General features: G+C 37.3%; 1 protein-coding gene across 4 annotated transcripts in view; it reads right to left on the reverse strand.

Moving 5' to 3' along the window:
* PHTF1 (putative homeodomain transcription factor 1) overlaps window positions 1–18,383 on the reverse strand; it is a 79,226-nt gene that overhangs the window by 39,952 nt on the left and 20,891 nt on the right. For 3 of the 4 annotated variants that reach the window (XR_009531151.1, XR_009531150.1, XM_060090291.1), the window contains exons 4-14: window positions 18,006–18,075; window positions 17,374–17,532; window positions 11,119–11,275; window positions 9,587–9,721; window positions 8,232–8,391; window positions 7,181–7,354; window positions 7,011–7,100; window positions 4,572–4,793; window positions 1,711–1,839; window positions 1,045–1,317; window positions 139–270 (exon numbers count right to left, since the gene is read on the reverse strand). Coding sequence is in view for 2 of the 4 variants with exons in the window: in XM_060090291.1 (XP_059946274.1) it covers window positions 139–270; window positions 1,045–1,317; window positions 1,711–1,839; window positions 4,572–4,793; window positions 7,011–7,100; window positions 7,181–7,354; window positions 8,232–8,391; window positions 9,587–9,721; window positions 11,119–11,275; window positions 17,374–17,532; window positions 18,006–18,075 (1,701 nt within the window). In the remaining 2 variants the exon portion in view is untranslated. The remainder of the gene's footprint in view (window positions 1–138; window positions 271–1,044; window positions 1,318–1,710; window positions 1,840–4,571; window positions 4,794–7,010; window positions 7,101–7,180; window positions 7,355–8,231; window positions 8,392–9,586; window positions 9,722–11,118; window positions 11,276–17,373; window positions 17,533–18,005; window positions 18,076–18,383) is intronic. The other variant, XM_060090292.1, reaches the window with a different exon arrangement.

The raw sequence follows: 18,383 nt of genomic DNA on the forward strand, positions 1-18,383 counted from the left end.
AGCAAGTCTGCCAGCCACTGATATCTGTCCAGTACATAGAACTACCCTGCCTACTGAGTATCTGCCACCAGAAATTTCAGTGAGCATGTTTTCTGCGTATTATTGCAGATATTCCGTGGTTAGTCAGCTAAAACTCACCTTTAGAAAGGAACGCAGTGATAACCATATCTTAATGTTCTCCACCTTTTTAAGTCTGAAATGAGGTATTTCGTATTTCCTAGCTTTCCTGGCAGAAGTAATATGGCTGAAGAGTTTTGCAAATAAAAATCTCTAGAGGAGGTTAAAAAAAAAAAAACCCACAAAGTGAAACGTACACATGTGTCAGTGTGTGTGTATTTACATAATTGTAAACAATATTCCCAGCATATAAAAAATATTAAAAGGATCAAGTTCTAATCAGTGGTCACTAAGACAGGCAGTGAAAAAACATTAATAGCTCATTAACCTGTTGCTTGCAAAGCACATTATGTAGTAATATACTTCTTCACAACATGCTACACTCTTGACATTTTCAAGGAATATACCTTGGAGACCTTTGTGAATCCCCACCTTCACAAACTCAAGTTTATACAAAATTCTAGCTTACTCCCAAATTACATTTCCATTCAAAACCACATTTTTTGCACATATCACCAATACATTAAGCCCTCAATCCCAAACTCTTATCAAATTTCAATAAGTTTATTTCTCACTTGGCCATTTTTCACAGAAACATTTTCACTTTGGTAATTACTACATATGATACATATACAAAACATCAAGGGCACACTGAGATGCAGGTGCTAAGCAATCAGCTAGGCTCACCCACTGGCTCAGCCACTTACTCCTGCAAGTAGGCTCAGCAAAATTTCAGATTACAGCATGTCATTTGCGAATAATCAGTATCACAAATGTTAAACCCACAAATACCAGAAGTTCACTTATCAAGCCTCCATTGCCCACGTTAACTTCTGGAGAGAGAACAAATCAAGAGAACAAAAGCAACTCAACAGAATACCATATACAAAAGCAGAGGTAAGAAATTTTACTTAATTGACTACCGACCTGTTTGTATGTTCTCTCCGCCACACACATCATGAAAAAAAACATCCAAGTAAGACACAGTCGTTCAAAAAAATTAATTATAGACAAAATAATAATAGGTGTAACAGGTGGTGCCCCACAAAAGAGAGTCAAGATCTCCTCAGCTGAGATGGCCTTTAGCTGGTCAAGGCTCTTCTCTCGGAACAGTCGATGTAAAAAAGGGAAAAATGCTAATCCGATGGTGACGACATTTCCCAGCATCTGATAACCTACTCCTTGCTGATACGCATTAACCTGGGAATTAATTTAAAATTCCATCATTACTGCACAGCTAAATGGAGGTGTGAAGCAGTATTTATCAAATACTATTTAGATTATTAAAAACTAAATCTGTTTTAAATCTAAAAGAAATACAACTAAAAATGATGTACAGATTTATGACTTTTAGGCTTGAATGAGATAAGGAATATTTGTAGAGTCTACCTGAACAATTGATCATGCTCACAGAGACCTCTGTAACAAATAAAAAAATATACTACCTAGTGAAGACTGACTACAAAATTTAAGATACACATACTTGTGTTTCAAAAGCAGAGTCAACGTTTTGATCATTAAATACATTCTATGAAATAGCTGCTGATCATTAAATAGATTTTTCTAAAAATCCAAAAACATATTAAACCTTACCCTGCTCATGATGATACCACTTATTTCCAACACAGACATATCCATCTTTTTGCACTCATTCCCTTCCCAGATTATTGCACTAACTCGATCAGAGGCAGGACTTGAGTTCTGAAGCCAGAATAAATGGTTCTGAGAAGAAAAAATAAATATTTCTATCCACTCCTTCTTTATATCCTCCATTATATTTTTTTCCCTTTGTCTAGCTCTTGGGCCACATTTGCCAGGGTTCAGCCTTGTCATCCTATTCTCCCCCTCACAAAGCTCATCACTCCAATTACCACCTCCATGATGCTGGTTTCTGGGTTTTTTGTTTGTTTGTTTGTTTTTTCACGAAAACAATTTCTTACCTGGAGAGAGGCTAAGTGTCTCCTATAATGATGGGAGGTAGGATTACATGATCTCCAAGGTTGCTTCCCTACTAAATGTACTGAAGTGAGGATAAGCTTGGTGTATTAATGGGATATCAAGAAGGAAAGCATTTCTACAGCATCATGACTAGATCAGGGATAGTAGGAAGTTACACGGGAGAGGTGCTAACAGGCCTTAAGACATCACAGGAATGACTGAGAAGGTAAACCTTTCTCTGGTCTAATCAGGACACAGAAAAGCATAGTAAGCTCAAGAGGAAAAGGTCGAGATAAAAACAGCCCCGCATTTTCCTCTGTCGTATCATGTCTTATTCTTCGAGTACCAACTCAAGTCCCATTTCACCAACATGTCCTCTCTGATGGCCACAAGCCTCACTCACGTTGCCTTTCTCTGAAATTAAAAACCCTTACGGTCTATATCAGATAAATTTGCATCTAATTATATGCTGCTTTTATTGTGTCCTCTATTTCCCATAAAATCATCTTGTTCCCACACAAATACATAAGTTACTAAAAAACAACCATCTGGTGTATTTCTTCTCCTTCTACAATAATGCTTAGCATAATGCTGATGCACATTTATGGATTTATTAATTGATTTAGCCAAAAGAATATTTATTAAGCAGCTACTATGTAACATGTACTATGGATATAATAAAGAACAAGACAGATGTAGTCCTTGACATCACAGAGCATACAGACTTATGGAGACATGATTAAATAAAGTTACTGTGCAGCATGATAAGGGAAGGAAAGAATGCTTTAGGAGCATATAGAAAAGGCTTCCTAAGGGAGTATCACTCAAGCCAAGACCCGAAAAGTAAAAAAGAGTGAGACGAAGGAGTAGGTATTGGAGAAAAGTGTGTTCCAGGCAAATAAACCAGTTTGTGTAAAGATCCAGAAGTACATGAGGAAACTGAAAGAAGTTTAGTTGAGTTAAACTATACCATGCAAGACTGTTATCAGAGCAAATAAAGGAACAGAAAGAAATAATCCAGAATGGGAAAAAAAAGCAATTAAAGGATTGTAAGGGGAATGGCATCAGATTTGTATTTTAGAAGGATCGTTCTGGCTGCAGTGTGGAAAATGAAACGAAGCGGAGCAAGCCTAGAGAAGCTGTTGTAAGGATCCAGATGAGGGCTGATGGTGGTCTGCACCAAGCAGTGTGGACACAGGTGGGCAGATGTATGTATTATACAGCAGGATCAAGACAATGTGATGACTGACTGGAAACATGGGGGGCGGGGTCAAGAATGGCCCCAAGGTTTCTAACTTGGGTGGTTAGTGGTGACATTTAGAAATATGGTGAATAAAAGAAGAATAGGTTAGGTGGGAGAATTGGGAAATGATGAATTCCGTTTAACATAGTGAGTTTCATCTTACCTAGTTATTCTTACATACGCCTTAAAATTATCCTATAAATCCCAAAAGTGCAAAGGAGGTGAAAATCATCATGATGCTATTCATAATTACAAAGGCTAAGGTAATTCAGATGAGTCTTCAGACTGAATGCAAAGAATATTTAGATACAAACTTTGATAGCAAAATTGGAGGAAAAAGTTTAAAACTTTAATAATAAAATGTATGTTGTTTCTAGTTAGTTTTTGAAAACTGTATACATTTAATGAAGCAGAATTTTTTTCATTAAAATGTGTAACCTAAATCAATGGTATCTTAGAATCAAGAAAATTCAATAATTAAACAAATGAATATCCATTACCCACTATTTATTAAGTCGTTGTGGAAATATTTAGCCTAAAAAAAAATAAAACTAAGAAGAATCATGATCGTTGGCATTAAACATATGAAAGGCTGATATGATTTCTTAATCATTTAATCTATCCAGCAGTGGAAAAAGCTCATGAAATAACAATCACTCCAGCTCCACAAGTATTTAAGTATTGTCTGATGTGGATAGTAATAACCATGGTAACATGTATTGGGTGCTTACTCTTTGAAAGGTAGTAAAAAAATTTCTGCAGATGTAGAATGAATTCTTATATTGATTGCAAGGTTGAAATAACTTTCTAAAGAATCCCCATTTCCAGGCTATCTGATTTTATGATGTTAACAGAAAACCTAAAATTAAAAGCATCACTTGCTTTATACATTATTAGAGAAGCAAGCAATGCCATCTCCTAGTAATTCATATATAATACTGTTATATCTATGAAAATATAATAGCAGGTTACTGCACCAAACAATGTACCCTGCTCATATAAAATGAACATTAAGGATCATTCTAAGGAAAATAATGAGAAAAAGTCCTAGGAAGAAACATTTAGGTTAGGGGAATTCAAGAGTGCTTCCCCCTGAGTTCTAATTCCAACATCTTCACTTACAAACTATGCTCAATTTCCTCATCTCTAAATCAGGGATAATAATAGTGTCCACATTACAGGGTTATTGTAGAGTTAAATGAGATAACACAGTGCCTGGCACATGGTAAGTACACAGTAAACATCAGCTATTATTATCATCACCTTTACAGACCTGCTGAAAAACATCCTCTTTGGGGTCACGTTTGGTCCCTGAGTGAAGGGAGTTCACGTGGGCCCCCTCACTGTCGCTGGTGACAGACGACCGGCACTCAGGGCCGTGCAGCAGGTCATCCCATAACATATCCTCTGTCTCCGAGTCATGACGGGTGCTCTCCGAGTCTCTTCTCAACATGTTGAGGCTTCGAGAGCCAGCACTCATGCCAGATCTACAGCCCTTTAAGGGAAAACAAAAACAAATATTTTTTTATATTCCTTTTTAAAAACAACTATATAAAGTTTCTGTTGTTTAAGCTACCCAGCCTGTGGTATTCTGTTATGGCAACCTGAGTGGATAAACCCATCTATCTACAAGGATTTTTCTGAATTGCTTTTAATAAAGAAAAACTGGAAACAAATTAAGTAGTCATAATTTTACACATTTTAATAAATTCCTTCATAAACTGGAATATTCTGCAGATGTTCAACAGAATGAAGTATTGTCTTATGTACTGATAAGGCAAGACCTACAAGATTAAAAAAAAGAAAACTCAGAACAAATTTTCCTATTTATGTTTTTTAAATGATATGTTATATGTTTAAATATATAGTATGCTCTTTTTTTTTTTTTTTTTTTTAAATTTGCGCTACACGGGCCTCTCACTGTTGTGGCCTCTCCCGTTGCGGAGCACAGGCTCCAGATGCGCAGGCTCAGTGGCCATGGCTCACGGGCCCAGCCGCTCCGTGGCATGTGGGATCTTCCCGGACCGGGGCACAAACCTGTGTCCCCTGCATCAGCAGGTGGACTCTCAACCACTGTGCCACCAGGGAAGCCCTATAGTATGCTCTCTTACGCAAAGGAAAATAAATATGTGGAACTCTAACCACCCTCTGGACAGTATGGATTCAATCTGGGGATGTGGGGAACAGTGTGGGATTCATTATACTGGGAAGGGAGCCAGTAAGTGGAAATGGTTGCTTTTTACTAAATATACTTCTTCATTTGAATTTTTATAATATCTTTACATTAATTTTATAACTACAAAATCTGTAAAGCCTTAAAAAATTTTTTTAAATGAAGTGACAGTTTTTGGGTCATGAAATTAATTTTTTTTTTTTAGTTTTTTTTCATTGTGATTTCTGTGTTTTAGATGAATATGTTCTTATTTTAATGGTTTTTGAAATACAGCATTCTTAAATATGTGTGCATAAGTTTATAGGTTGATAAATTTTTCACAAATGAAACATGTCTGTGTAATCAGCACCAAAACCAATGAACAAAGCATTACTAGCTCTCCTGCCCCTATTTCTGTGCTATTCCCTTTCAAGGATAACAACCATTATGACTACTAAGAGAATAGATTAACTTCAATTTTGTACTTTGTTAGAGGTGAAATCTGAAAATAGCTATATTTTTATGTTTGACTACTTTTACATTATATTTCTGAAATTCATCCATATTGTTGCAGTAAAAGGTATTTTATAATAAAATATTTACCTGTATTTCAAAAAAAAAACAAAACAAAACAACTATATATCTGAAATAAAATGAAAACAAGTTACCTATGGTGATGGCTGGCAAGCTTTCACACACCGATCACTATGTTGACAAGGCTTCACATAACAATAATACATTTTCATGGTTAAATGTGAAACTCTGATGACTCTCTAACAGACTATCAAAGAGGACTCCCTCTGAGAAGTTATTGCCAAGTCATAGGATTGTTCAAGTGAGGTGCCCTGGGATGGGGTGACTCCTGCAAGCACATCCAGAGGGCCCACTCTGGGTGCAGGTGTGGCTGGGCCTACTGACACACCCAAGTGTCCTCTACTCTAAATGTTGTGAGCTTGACTGTAGACCTAGTCACGTCCAGGGCCCAGCCAAACAGGGAAAAGGGTAATCAGGCTGAGAAAAGGATGGACATTGCAGCTCTCCTGCGGTACAAACATAGATATGAAAGTTTTTCCACAACCCCAGCTGCCTTGTCAATCGAAACAAAAGCCACCACCATCTACTCTCCTCACCTCTGAATTATAATGTCCCAAATGTACAATATTCCCATTAGCTTTCATGATGAGATTTACTGCTCCCATCTCTCAGGGGTCCTTTCTCAAATATCTGTCCCCATCAGCATCAATGCCACTTACAAAGGAACGACGCTTAAGAATAAACCGCATATTCCAAGTGAATATTAAGTAGCCTTCTCATCATCTAGGGATTGAGGAGTCTCTCTCTGGGCATCATCTATGATACTTTTAAGATTAGATCAAAGACAAAGAGCTCGTTCTCTTTCCGGGGGTGAGCAGTCATATAAAAGCTTCTAGATAGGTAGACATATAGTTGGAGGCAGGGGAGGGGCAGGCAAATATACACACAACTTTAGGACAACCAATAAAAAAAGGAATGGATACAGTTATTACACTCAAGAATATGCCTTGAAAAAGGATACGTTACCTGACTGAAGGCTGCCGATTCGAACTCTGATTCAGCCAGACTATCTGAATCCCGCACAACAGGACACCACTTGGAAGTGGTCTTCTTTACCTGCCAACAAACGATAGGAAAACATGTTAAATACCTTGTGACTTAATGCCTATACTTTTATAAACTAAAATAAAAATTACCTGAGTGTTTAGGTGCCTTGAAAGTATTGATTTCCTATTCTTAACTTCACAGCCGTTGTCACTTGAGGCCCCTTCCACGCTCCTCCGCAGTGTCATCATCTGTGTCCGGGCTTCACCATCATCCTCACTTGACAGATCATCTGAAATCCCATTGCCCAAACGCCCAAATGGCTCCTACAAAGAGAACAGCAGTTTCCTCACAGGGGAAGGCCCAAAATACTCCAGTTAGCCTATGTATAAAAACTAAGAAGCAGTAAAAGTAAACTAAACCAAAACTGGACAAACCTACCTATTAGTTGGTCTCAATAAAGAAAAATATTAAACTTTCTTGAAACTAAATAGCTTAAATGATGAGGCAGTATTATGTAGAGGTTAGAAGCACAGGCTTGAGTCAAACTCAAGTCTGAATCACAGCTCTTCTACTTATTAGCTATGTAACTGTAGGTAAGTAATTAAATCTCTCTGGGCCTCAATTTCCTCATCTGAAAAGCGATGATAATAAAAGCACCTATTTCACAGAGTTGTTGAAACAATTAAGTGAGTTACTACGTGTAAAGCACTTAGAATAGTGTTTGGTTGCAGTAATGGCTCAAAAATATTAGCTTTTTGTAATTCGTAAATGCCAGTCTAACAAATAAGAAAATATTTCAAGACTATAAAGTAAGAGTGTAGTTAGTTTTAGATGTAAAGCAGAACGCCTATACCTAAACCTGGAAAAAAGTTTCCCAAACCTTAACACACTATCACCGCCTCTCTGGAAGACGACACAGCAGCCTCTACACTAATCTGTTTACTGAATCTACCAGTCTCCTACTAAAGCTGGACCAGGGGCAGATGCAATAACAAGTTCTGGTCCTAGAAATTAGGAGAATAAGGTACAGTCTTCATGTTATTCTTCATGATGTTCTCCTTTTCACATCCTGTGGTTTTACATTTCAAATGACACAAATCTATTAGTACCTATTTTGTGTTTCTAGCAGAGTCTAAGAATAGAAAAATTTTACACAGGAAAGAAAAGACCTTGTAATATTTACTCTCATCTAAATCTTACCCTGCATCCCTTTTCTCCATCTGAAAATTTTGCTTTCTCTCTTGTTTGCCACATTCTAATCTCTGGTCGACACTGTCTCTTCTTGATGATAGGATGTAGACAACCTGAGTCATTGTCAGTCTCTGTCCCTTTGCTACATATTAATTTTACTCTTTTCACCCTATTTTTTAAAAAGGAAAAAAAGATTACTAGTTAGTTTTTTGAAAGTAATATATTTCATGAAGTCACTTTCTTCTGAGGAGTACAATATATTATTCTGGAAATCAAGAAGATTCAGAAATTGTACGTTTCAGGCTTCTAGCTTGCCTAAGGGTGTAGGAAGCCAGTTCTCTCTCTAGTCTCCAAAGACTTGGGTCAGTTAGTTGAGAGGAAGCCTGTTCTTTTCGATTTTGCAAGGAATTGGGTCCACAGTCTTCCCTCTCAAATGCAATGCCAACCCCGCCCTCACATTGCCTGTTTGTGCCACTTCATAGAATGTCTTCCCCTCTCCTGTGCTTCAAAGCCTAGCAACTCTCAGCTCCTCCCTGACTCCTGCTGACTACTTCACCCCAGAATACTCACTCCTTCTGCTGAACTGCATGGCCTTTAGTCAGCATGATATCATTTATGATATTTTTACATTGCTGTGACTGTATCATACCTGCTACTCTTACCTTCCTAATTAGACGGTAAAATCACTGAGAAGAGGAATGCCCAGTGCCCAGTACAATGTTCAGCACAAAGAACTCAAACACTTCAACTAAAGAGTGTCAACGTATCTTTAGAAAAATATGTGAACATACTTCGTCTTCAAAAACAAAGCTGCAAAAGCACTTTATTTTTGAGTCACAAACATTAACATATGATAAAATAAGGATTTCTTCGGTCATACTAGCGCTGCTACAACCCACAAAATCATGCAGGAAGTTGAATGTGTCTTGGATTCATTTCCCTTTCTGTCCTACAGCCCATTGACACCAGTCTCCTGTCCTGCACCCCACATCTAAAGAGGAATCAGCTCTCATACTGAAAAATACCTCATCTTTTAAAAATTCTTCATTCTCTCAAGATGTTGGCCAATATGACTTAAAATATTTACCCTTCAAGAGTATTTATATTTCCATAATCTTGTGGTCTAAAAAACCATTAAAGATCAAACAGAATGACACTTTTATGGTAGATTACTGGACTAATGGGTAACATGACAGACAGTGGTGCCATTTCAAATAAGCAAATCATTCCAGACCCTCTAAAAATCTCACCACAATGATAATATGCTTACACTGTGTATTCCTAAAACCTAATCAGATTATATACTATGTAAACACTAATGTGAACACAAAATCAAATAAAAATTCCAATGTAAGACTTCCCACCTGTTGCCAAAGAGAATCCCCCAAAAACCACCATTAAAGGGTGCAGATTCCAATGTTTCTGTTCCTCTCGCTTTATCAGAGGAGTTATTTCCATTCTCTCGGCTCCCATCACCATTTACAGTTTTTCGTAATTTTCTACAAAAAAAATATTTCAACAACTTTAGATTATTCAGGACATTTTCTGTTTCTACTCAGAATATCCCTACTGACTACTCCCTGAAATTAAGTATAATGAACTTCATATAATGAGGATAAATTATACAGGAACATTTCTGACTAAAGGGCAAAAACAGGTTCCAGAACAAAGTGCTAAATTACCATTTTGTTCGTTCATTAAATAAACAGAAATGCCATTCAAAAACATAACTAGAAGGAAAATTTTCATATATACGACCAATAGTCTTTTCAGGAACCACAGAAAGAATGAACAATTTCTTTAAATATGGATGGCCAGAAATCTACCCTTTTGGCACATTTAATCATGGAAACACAAAATAATAGCAAGTGATCAATTTTTTGATATCCTATGCAGTGAAAAGATATATCCTGTAAATATCAATGAGACATAGCACAATATTTGATTTCCTTAGAAAACATTAAATCAATTAAACTGAATTTTCAAGGAATATTCTTTCCTGGAAAAAAAAAGTTTTGAAAATAACATTCAAAAATAAGTATAGGGCTTCCCTGGTGGCGCAATGGTTGGGAGTCAGCCTGCCGATGCAGGGGACTGGGTTCGTGCCCCGGTCCGGGAAGATCCCACATGCCGCGGAGCGGCTTGGCCCATGACCCATGCCCGCTGAGCCTGCGCGTCTGGAGCCTGTGCTCCGCAGCGGGAAAGGCCACAACAATGAGAGGCCCGCGTACCGCAAAAAAAAAAAAAAAAAAAGTATAAATATGTTGAAATTCTTTGCATCAAATGAAAAAATCTTATATAGTAACTCCTTGGGGGAACAAAAATCTACAGATTCTCTGAGGAAGATGACTTTTGTAAGATAATACCATATATATCTAAGAAACCTTTAACAGTTCCAAACCCCACAAACAGCACATAATCAATAAAGACTAGACATGAATTCAATGTGTAGAAAAGTTAAATCTTTATTAAAAGTTTAGAACACTTAGAAATCTATTCTTTTTATATACTATTGAAAAAAGGCAAAAATTTTAGTAGCACTAACTTAATGTACTAAGATCCTTGTTTATAGTGAATTTTCACCAAATTTTGAGACTGAATTATGAAGAAGAATGTTTTTCATTAAAATCATTATTTAAGGTAAATTTTGATAAGGAATAATACAGTATAGGAATTTTCCTTTTAAACAATGGTACTGAATGACAAACCCCCATCCCCCTTGGATTAAAAGTTCATGACAAGGTTTCTAAGCATCAGGGAGAAAAGTAAAAGTAAAGCATTTGGTTTTTTTATTAGGCCAAAAAAATAATGAAAAATATATGCAAAAGAGGAAGATTTTGTTCTTCAATGCCTCTCCCAGAAAATACACAACCACAAGTGTAATTTCTCATCTCACCTTCTTCTCCGATTTCCATTGTTTCCCGATGGCCTTGTTATCTGAGTAGACACAATTTGACAGTGGACAGTTCCCATGAGTAACATAAGGCACAAGGGTCCAAGTACTTCACTTACATTCACAATAGGCATCATAAAATAGAACACGAGTGCTATAACTGAAAAGAAGAGATTTCAAAGTGGAAAGCATTAGGGCTTATCTTTAAAACCAATTCTAATAACTCTACAGGTTATTTCTCCAAAAATCTATCATTTAAAGAAGTATACAAGTGAAAGCACATAATTTTCTACAATACAATCCACCTGCACATTAGCTGAGTGAAAACCTGAAGCCCTAGATCACAGAGCAAGTGAAGAATGATGTGTCCAAAGGATCTGCCTTTCTGGAAATATGACAATCTAGATATTCTGAAAGACTTTCCAGCACAAAACAACTAGATACTGTATAACCCTCTGCAGTACTGCTCTGCTCAGAGACCCAGTATTCTCCAGGGCCCAGAGTTATATGTAGCAATTAACAGAGCTGGGATTTGAACCAAGGCAGCCAGGCTCCAGAATCCTTATTCTTTTTTTTTTTTTTTTTTTTTTTGGCCAAGGTGTGGCATGCAGGATCTTAGTTCCCCGACCAGGGATGGAACCCATGCCCCTTGCAGTGGAAGCATGGAGCCCTAACCACTGGACTGCCAGGGAAGTCCCAGAGTCCTTTACTCTTAACTGCCATGCTACGTTGCCTCTTTGTATGTAAGTATGAAATGTCCAAAGAAAAAAGTAATGAAAGAAACAGAAAGATGTCACAAATTATCTCCCAAAACTTCCAGATACAATTTTACAGATTCGTTCTTTCAGACTTTGACATAAAGATAATTCTCGGGCTTCCCTGGTGGCGCAGCAGTTGAGAGTCCGCCTACTGATGCAGGGAACACGGGTTCGTGCCCCGGTCCGGGAAGATCCCACATGCCGCGGAGCAGCTGGGCCCGTGAGCCATGGCCGCTGAGCCTGCGCGTCCGGAGCCTGTGCTCTGCAACCGGAGAGGCCACAACAGTGAGAGGCCCGCGTACCGCAAAAAAAAAAAAAAAAAAAAAAGATAATTCTCGTGCTATACAAACTTTTCTATGTGGAGAAAAATTAATTCCATTCCCTAATACCCTGATACCCAAACATAACAACAAAAGCACCAAAACAATAAACTATAGATCTTGCTGACCTGTGAACGTGGATATAAATTTACCTCTAAAAAGTAACACCATGAAAGCAGAGATTTCTGTCTATTTTGTTCACTGCTGTACCTAGATCAGTACCTGGCACATAGTAAGCACTCGATATTTGTTGAATGAATGACTGAAATACTATCAAAGTAAATTTGACAATACAGCAAAAGAATAATTCACCAAGATCACATAGGGTTTATGCTAGAAGGATAGTAGGAAATCTTTCTCAGAGCCTAGAAGAGTACCTGGCACAGACATGTTAGGCACTAAAGGAATTGTTGACTGAAACTTAACTGATGTAATTTAATAATTTAATACGATGTAGTTTTGATCACATGCATATGTATCATCTCAATTGCTAATTGTGTAAAAGGCCTGTGTCCCTGATTCCTGGGAGGTAACCCCTAAACCCTTGGAATTTTCCAAATGATGAAGTATCTTTATTATTCATGGTGGGTCCCTTGGACCACAGAGGATAGCTTATGCCAATAAAATAACTAAGGATAGAAGTAGCCACACCAGAAAGACCAACTATGGAATTAGAGGGCTGGGGCTTTGAGCCACACTGTATCAGCCTGACCTTTGGGGAGGGAATGGGAGCTAAAGACTGAGTTTAATTCCTTGGCCAGTGACTCAATCAAACATGCCTACATAATAAACCCTCAATAAAAACTCTGGATACCAAAGCTTGGGTGAGCTTCTCTGGTTGGCAATACCTTGTGCATACTGCTATCCATCATGGATGGAAGAGTAACACATCCCTGAGGACGACCAAAACTTCCTGATTGAAGCCCTCCCAGACTTTGCCCTATGCACCCCTTCTAATTTGTATCCTTCTGCTACAATAAAACTATAACAACAGCACTTTCTTGAGTGCTTTGAGTCATTTTAGTGAATTATTAAGTCTGAGGGAATGAGTGGGGGACTCTCAAAACTGTAGCCAGCTGGTCAGAGTAATGGTAGCCCTAGGGACTCCCAAAGTAAGGCTGGTGTCTTGGGAAGGGCTGTGCCTTTAACCTGTGAAGTCTGGTCCAACTCTAGTAGTGAAAAAGCATTCTATAAAAATAGACATTTGTTCCTGATTTTTAATTAATCTTAAATGCCCATCTTTTCTAAAATACTAGGAATATAAAAATATGTCCTTAACATGCTAAAGAATATAAATAAGTAGTACTCGCTTTGGCAGCACATATACTAAAGAATATATAAGTAAAATCAACATGCATCATATTAATGAAAACATTCTGAATAGGAACAAAACATTATGATCACTCTTACTGTTATCACTTAACACTGCTCTGAAAATGTTGACTAATTCAATACAAGTAAGTGAAATGTATGAAAAAAGAGGAGACCAACTTTTCATTATGCCAACAATATGGTTGTATAATCAGAAAATCTGAGAGAAGCACTGAAAAACTATTAGAAATAATGAGAGTTTAAATAAAGTGGCTGGTTATAACAATCTTAAGTATAAACTAAAGGCTTTCAAATGTAACAGCAATCACCAGTTAAAACACATAAAACAAACAAAAAAAGCCTCATACCTACAGCAGCTGCAACAAAAATAAAAACATTAAATATTTTACTTTAATGTGGAAGCCCCCAAGCATCCTCTGATGGATGATACATATAAACAAAATGTCGTATATACGTACAGTTGATTATTATTCATCCTCAAACAGGAAGGAAATTCTGACACATGCTACAAACGGATGAATCTTGAAGACATTATGCTAAGTGAAATAAGGACAAATACTGTATGATTCCACTTATATGAGGTACTCAGAGTGGTCAAATTCATAGAGACAGAAAGTAGAAGGGTGGTTGGCTGTGGGTAGGAGTAATTGGAGAGTTACTGATTTATGGGTAGAGAGTTTCAGTTTGGAAAAATGAAAAAAGTTCTGGAGATAGATGGTGGTGATGTCTGCCTAACAATGTGAATGTACTTAATGTCATTGAACTGTATACTTAAAAATGGTTAAGATGGTAAATTTCATGTATATTTTACCACAATAAAAAAAAATTGAGTTTAACAAGATCTATGCAGGACTTATAAGAATATAAAAATTCCTACAAAGCTTTACAGAAAGATATAACAGAAGACTTGATTAAAGGGATTGATATATCAGGCTTCCCTGGTGGTGCAGTGGTTAAGAATCCGCCTGCCAATGCAGAGGACACGGGTTCAAGCCCTGGTCCGGGAAGATCCCACGTGCCGCAGAGCAACTAAGCCCGTGCGCCACAACTACTGAGCCTGCGCTCTAGAGCCCACAAGCCACAACTACTGAGCCTGCGTGCTACAACTACTGCAGCCCATGCACCTAGAGCCCGTGCTCCACAACAAGAGAAACCACCGCAATGAGAAGCCCATGCACCGCAACAAAGGACAGCTCCCGCTCACTGCAACTAGAGAAAGCCCGTGCACAGCAAAGACCCAGTGCAGCCAAAAATAAATAAATAAAATTAATTAATTAATTAAAAAGGAAAGATATATCAATTTTCTCCCCATTCCCTCCAAATATATCTATATTTTGTAGTGGGAAGTGATGAGAAAGGAGTTCCAATCCAAATTCCAATTTTTTTTTTGGTCTTTGATCATAATGAAATATTTCTAAATTATTTTGCAAAGAATAAGCAAGTAAGAACACCTAAGAGAAAATGTGGAAAAACACAGAATAATAGAGGAATACTTGTCCTGCTCAATGTTACTACACATTAAATAGCTATAGTAATTAAAGAAATGTGACACAGATATGAGAATAACCAGACAAACTGATGGTGCAGAATATATAGCCCAGAAATAGACCATGGTGTATATGAAAATTTAATATATATAATTTATCCCAGTAAGAAAGAAATTCTTTAATAACAAACATGTGGAAAAATATTTAACTTCACCCTTACAAGTGACCAAAGAAATGCACATTAAACAAGTAAAATACTAATTTTCGTATATCAAATTAGGTAACAATTTTTAAAATTATGATAATGTTAAGATTGTGGTAAAACAGAGCCTGCTTCTTTCCAAAAGAGTTGTGTCACCAGCAATTTCACTATATGCACTAAAAGCCTTAAAACATTTACATTCTTTTGATCTGTTAATTCTATTCCAGAGAATAAATTCCAAAGAAATAATACAAAATATGAAAAATTTTGTTTGTGATGGTATTATTAATAAGAAAGAACTAGAAACAACTCATTACATGGGAAGAGTTATGTAAATTATGGTACTTTTATATAATGGACTATAAAGTAGTTATAAAACGTGTTTATGTTAAATCCTTATGATAGAATCATACAGACATTAAAATGATAGTTTGAAATGATGGTATGGCCACATGATGTAATATTACACAGCAACTAAATGACAGTTATGAAAACAATTCAAAAAAACTGACACAGATAAAAGAAAACAAAAATCACCCCAAATCCTTTCACCCTAACCCAACCTTCACCTTTCACCTACTCTTTGTTCTAAGTCATGTCTGTTTGCTCAGGTATAACCATATCTACGCTGCCCTCTTTCAGAAAGTGTTCCTGGTAGGCAATGGAGTATAGTAAAGAGCATACACTGGGCCCCCTGCACATAGTGAGAAGAGAAAAAAACATCAGGTAGTGATGTGTAATACAGAAATTAACAAAGACTCCTGTGACAGTGACTGAGGGGTGGTACAACTACTTAGAAAGTATAGACAGGGATGGCCTTTCTGTGAAAGTTACATCTGAGCACAGATCCTAAAGATGACAGAAAAGATAGCCACATGAAAAGCCTTACAATTGTTTCAAACAGAAAGAAAAGCCCTGGGTGAGGAATAGAAAAAGGCCTTATGCCTAGAGTAAGCAAGGAGGAGAGTGATAAGACATGGCATCCGACAGGTTAGCAGGGGACAGATAATGTTAGGGCACTGGAGGCCCTGGTGAGGAGTTTGGGTTTCTATTCCAAGGGCAATGAGAAGTTACTAAAGGGACTTAAAAAAGCAGGAAAATGACATGATAGGGTTTCCATTTCAAAAGATTTATCTAATTGCTGTGAAATGAGTGATGGGCAGAAAGAAAGCTCAGAGTAGATGTTATTCCAGTGATCTAGGTGAAGGGATGGTGGTGCTGTGGACTATGATGCTGACAGCAGAGACTGGGATAAGTAGCCAGGACATATTCTGGAGGTCAAACTTACAGACTTGGTGACAGATGGAATATGAGGGTTGATGGTAGAGTAGAATAGGAAGACAATTTTTCGCTTGAAAACTGGGTAGCTGATGGCATCATTTAATGAAATGGGATAAAACCTAAAGAGGAATAAGACTGTATAAAAGAAAAGATTGCAGGGGCTTCCCTGGTGGCGCAGTGGTTGAGAGTCTGCCTGCTGATGCAGGGGACGCAGGTTCGTGCCCCAGTCCAGGAGGATGCCACATGCTGCAGAGCGGCTGGGCCCGTGAGCCAAGGCCACTGAACCTGTGCGTCCGGAGCCTGTGCTCTGCAACGGGAGAGGCCACAACAGTGAGAGGCCCACGTACCGCAAAAAAAAAAAGATTGTAAGAAAAGAAATCAGGAGTTCCATTTTGGATATGATTAAGTTCAAAATACCTATGAAATCTCCATATGGAAATGTCAAACAGGCAGTTGTATTTACAAGCCTGAAGTTCAGCAGAGAGATGTGGCCTGAAACTATAAATTTGAGAATCACCAGTATATCAATTATATTTAAAGGTACAAGGCTTGATGAGAGTACCTAGAGAAGAGAAGAGAATCCCATTCCAACCTAGAGGTAATCCAATATTCAAAGGTCAGACACAGGAAAAGTTTGAAAAGGCCTGGCCAGTGAGACAGGTAGAAAGAAATTCAAGAGAGAAGAGTTAGACAATCATGTTTGCTCTCTCAGAGCAAATAAATTTAGGATGATCTCCAAATGGTGTATGTCCCTTCGTTTCTTTGTACGTGAAACCATCAAATGAAAGGGTAAATGTAAGAACAGTAAGGTCTGCATGATCTAATAGCAACAGCAGCAAAAAGAAACTGTCATAATTTATCCCAACTCCTCCAATTACCTTGCATGAGGTAAAGCAGTAGCAGCCAAACAAAGATTCTTAAAGAGGTAACCTGAATCCACCAATTGCTGAAAAATGGAAAAAATACAACTCGAACAAGCCCCTTCCGAGTCAGAGATGTCCAGGGAATTTCAGGTTTGGCTTTGGCAAATGTTGAGCCTTTAAATATACAATAAAACAAAACATCAAACATTTATGTACAGTAGACTAATGCCCGCTTGTAACACTATATTAAAAAGAGGTGAGAGCAAAAATCAGCACATAACCTGTTCAGTGAAAAAGAATCCTCTTAGATGTTCATTATATATACTAACTTCTTGCCTCAATCACTAGGACAGGAGCTCAAAATAACTCAGGCTTGTTTGAATGGTATACAATATAATTTTCTTCATTACACAGCAGCAAGTCTCCAAGTTCATCTCTTTCACCCTTATGGAAACCATGTACTTTACATAGCCACACAGTATAAAGCAAGGGGAAAAAATGCTAAAGCCTGAATGATGCAGGAAGAACACTACTTTTGGAAATTAAAGTATACCATCATATAGGGAAGATATCCAAAAAGAATCTTTAGTACCACTATGAAATAATATAATGATATACCTAAGAAACAAGCCAACTTTAGAACTCACCTCTGATTAAGTCAACATCAATCAAGTCTGCCTTTATGTGACCCATCTTTTTTGGTTTGTTTTTGAAGCCCTAGAATAAAACAAAACAAAAACCAGAAATAAACAACATTTAAAATTTTAAAAGCCCTTTTAAAACAAAAGGTAAATTTACATTTCTTTTTCTCTACATCTGACTCCCTTTTACTGGGTACACTTTAATCCTAATGCTCCTTAAATGAACCTGTCATTAATATTTGTTTTAGTTTTTAGTTTTATCAAGTAATGCATGCACACACTTTTATCACCTTTAAAAATAATCAAACAGTACCAAAAGGTCAGTAAGTGAAAAACAGGTAGTCCTCTTACCCACCTTACCTCTCCTCCCAATTTCATTCATTA

This window comes from Mesoplodon densirostris, chromosome 2 (genome assembly GCF_025265405.1).
Source record: "Mesoplodon densirostris isolate mMesDen1 chromosome 2, mMesDen1 primary haplotype, whole genome shotgun sequence".
NCBI classification, from domain to species: domain Eukaryota; kingdom Metazoa; phylum Chordata; class Mammalia; order Artiodactyla; family Ziphiidae; genus Mesoplodon; species Mesoplodon densirostris.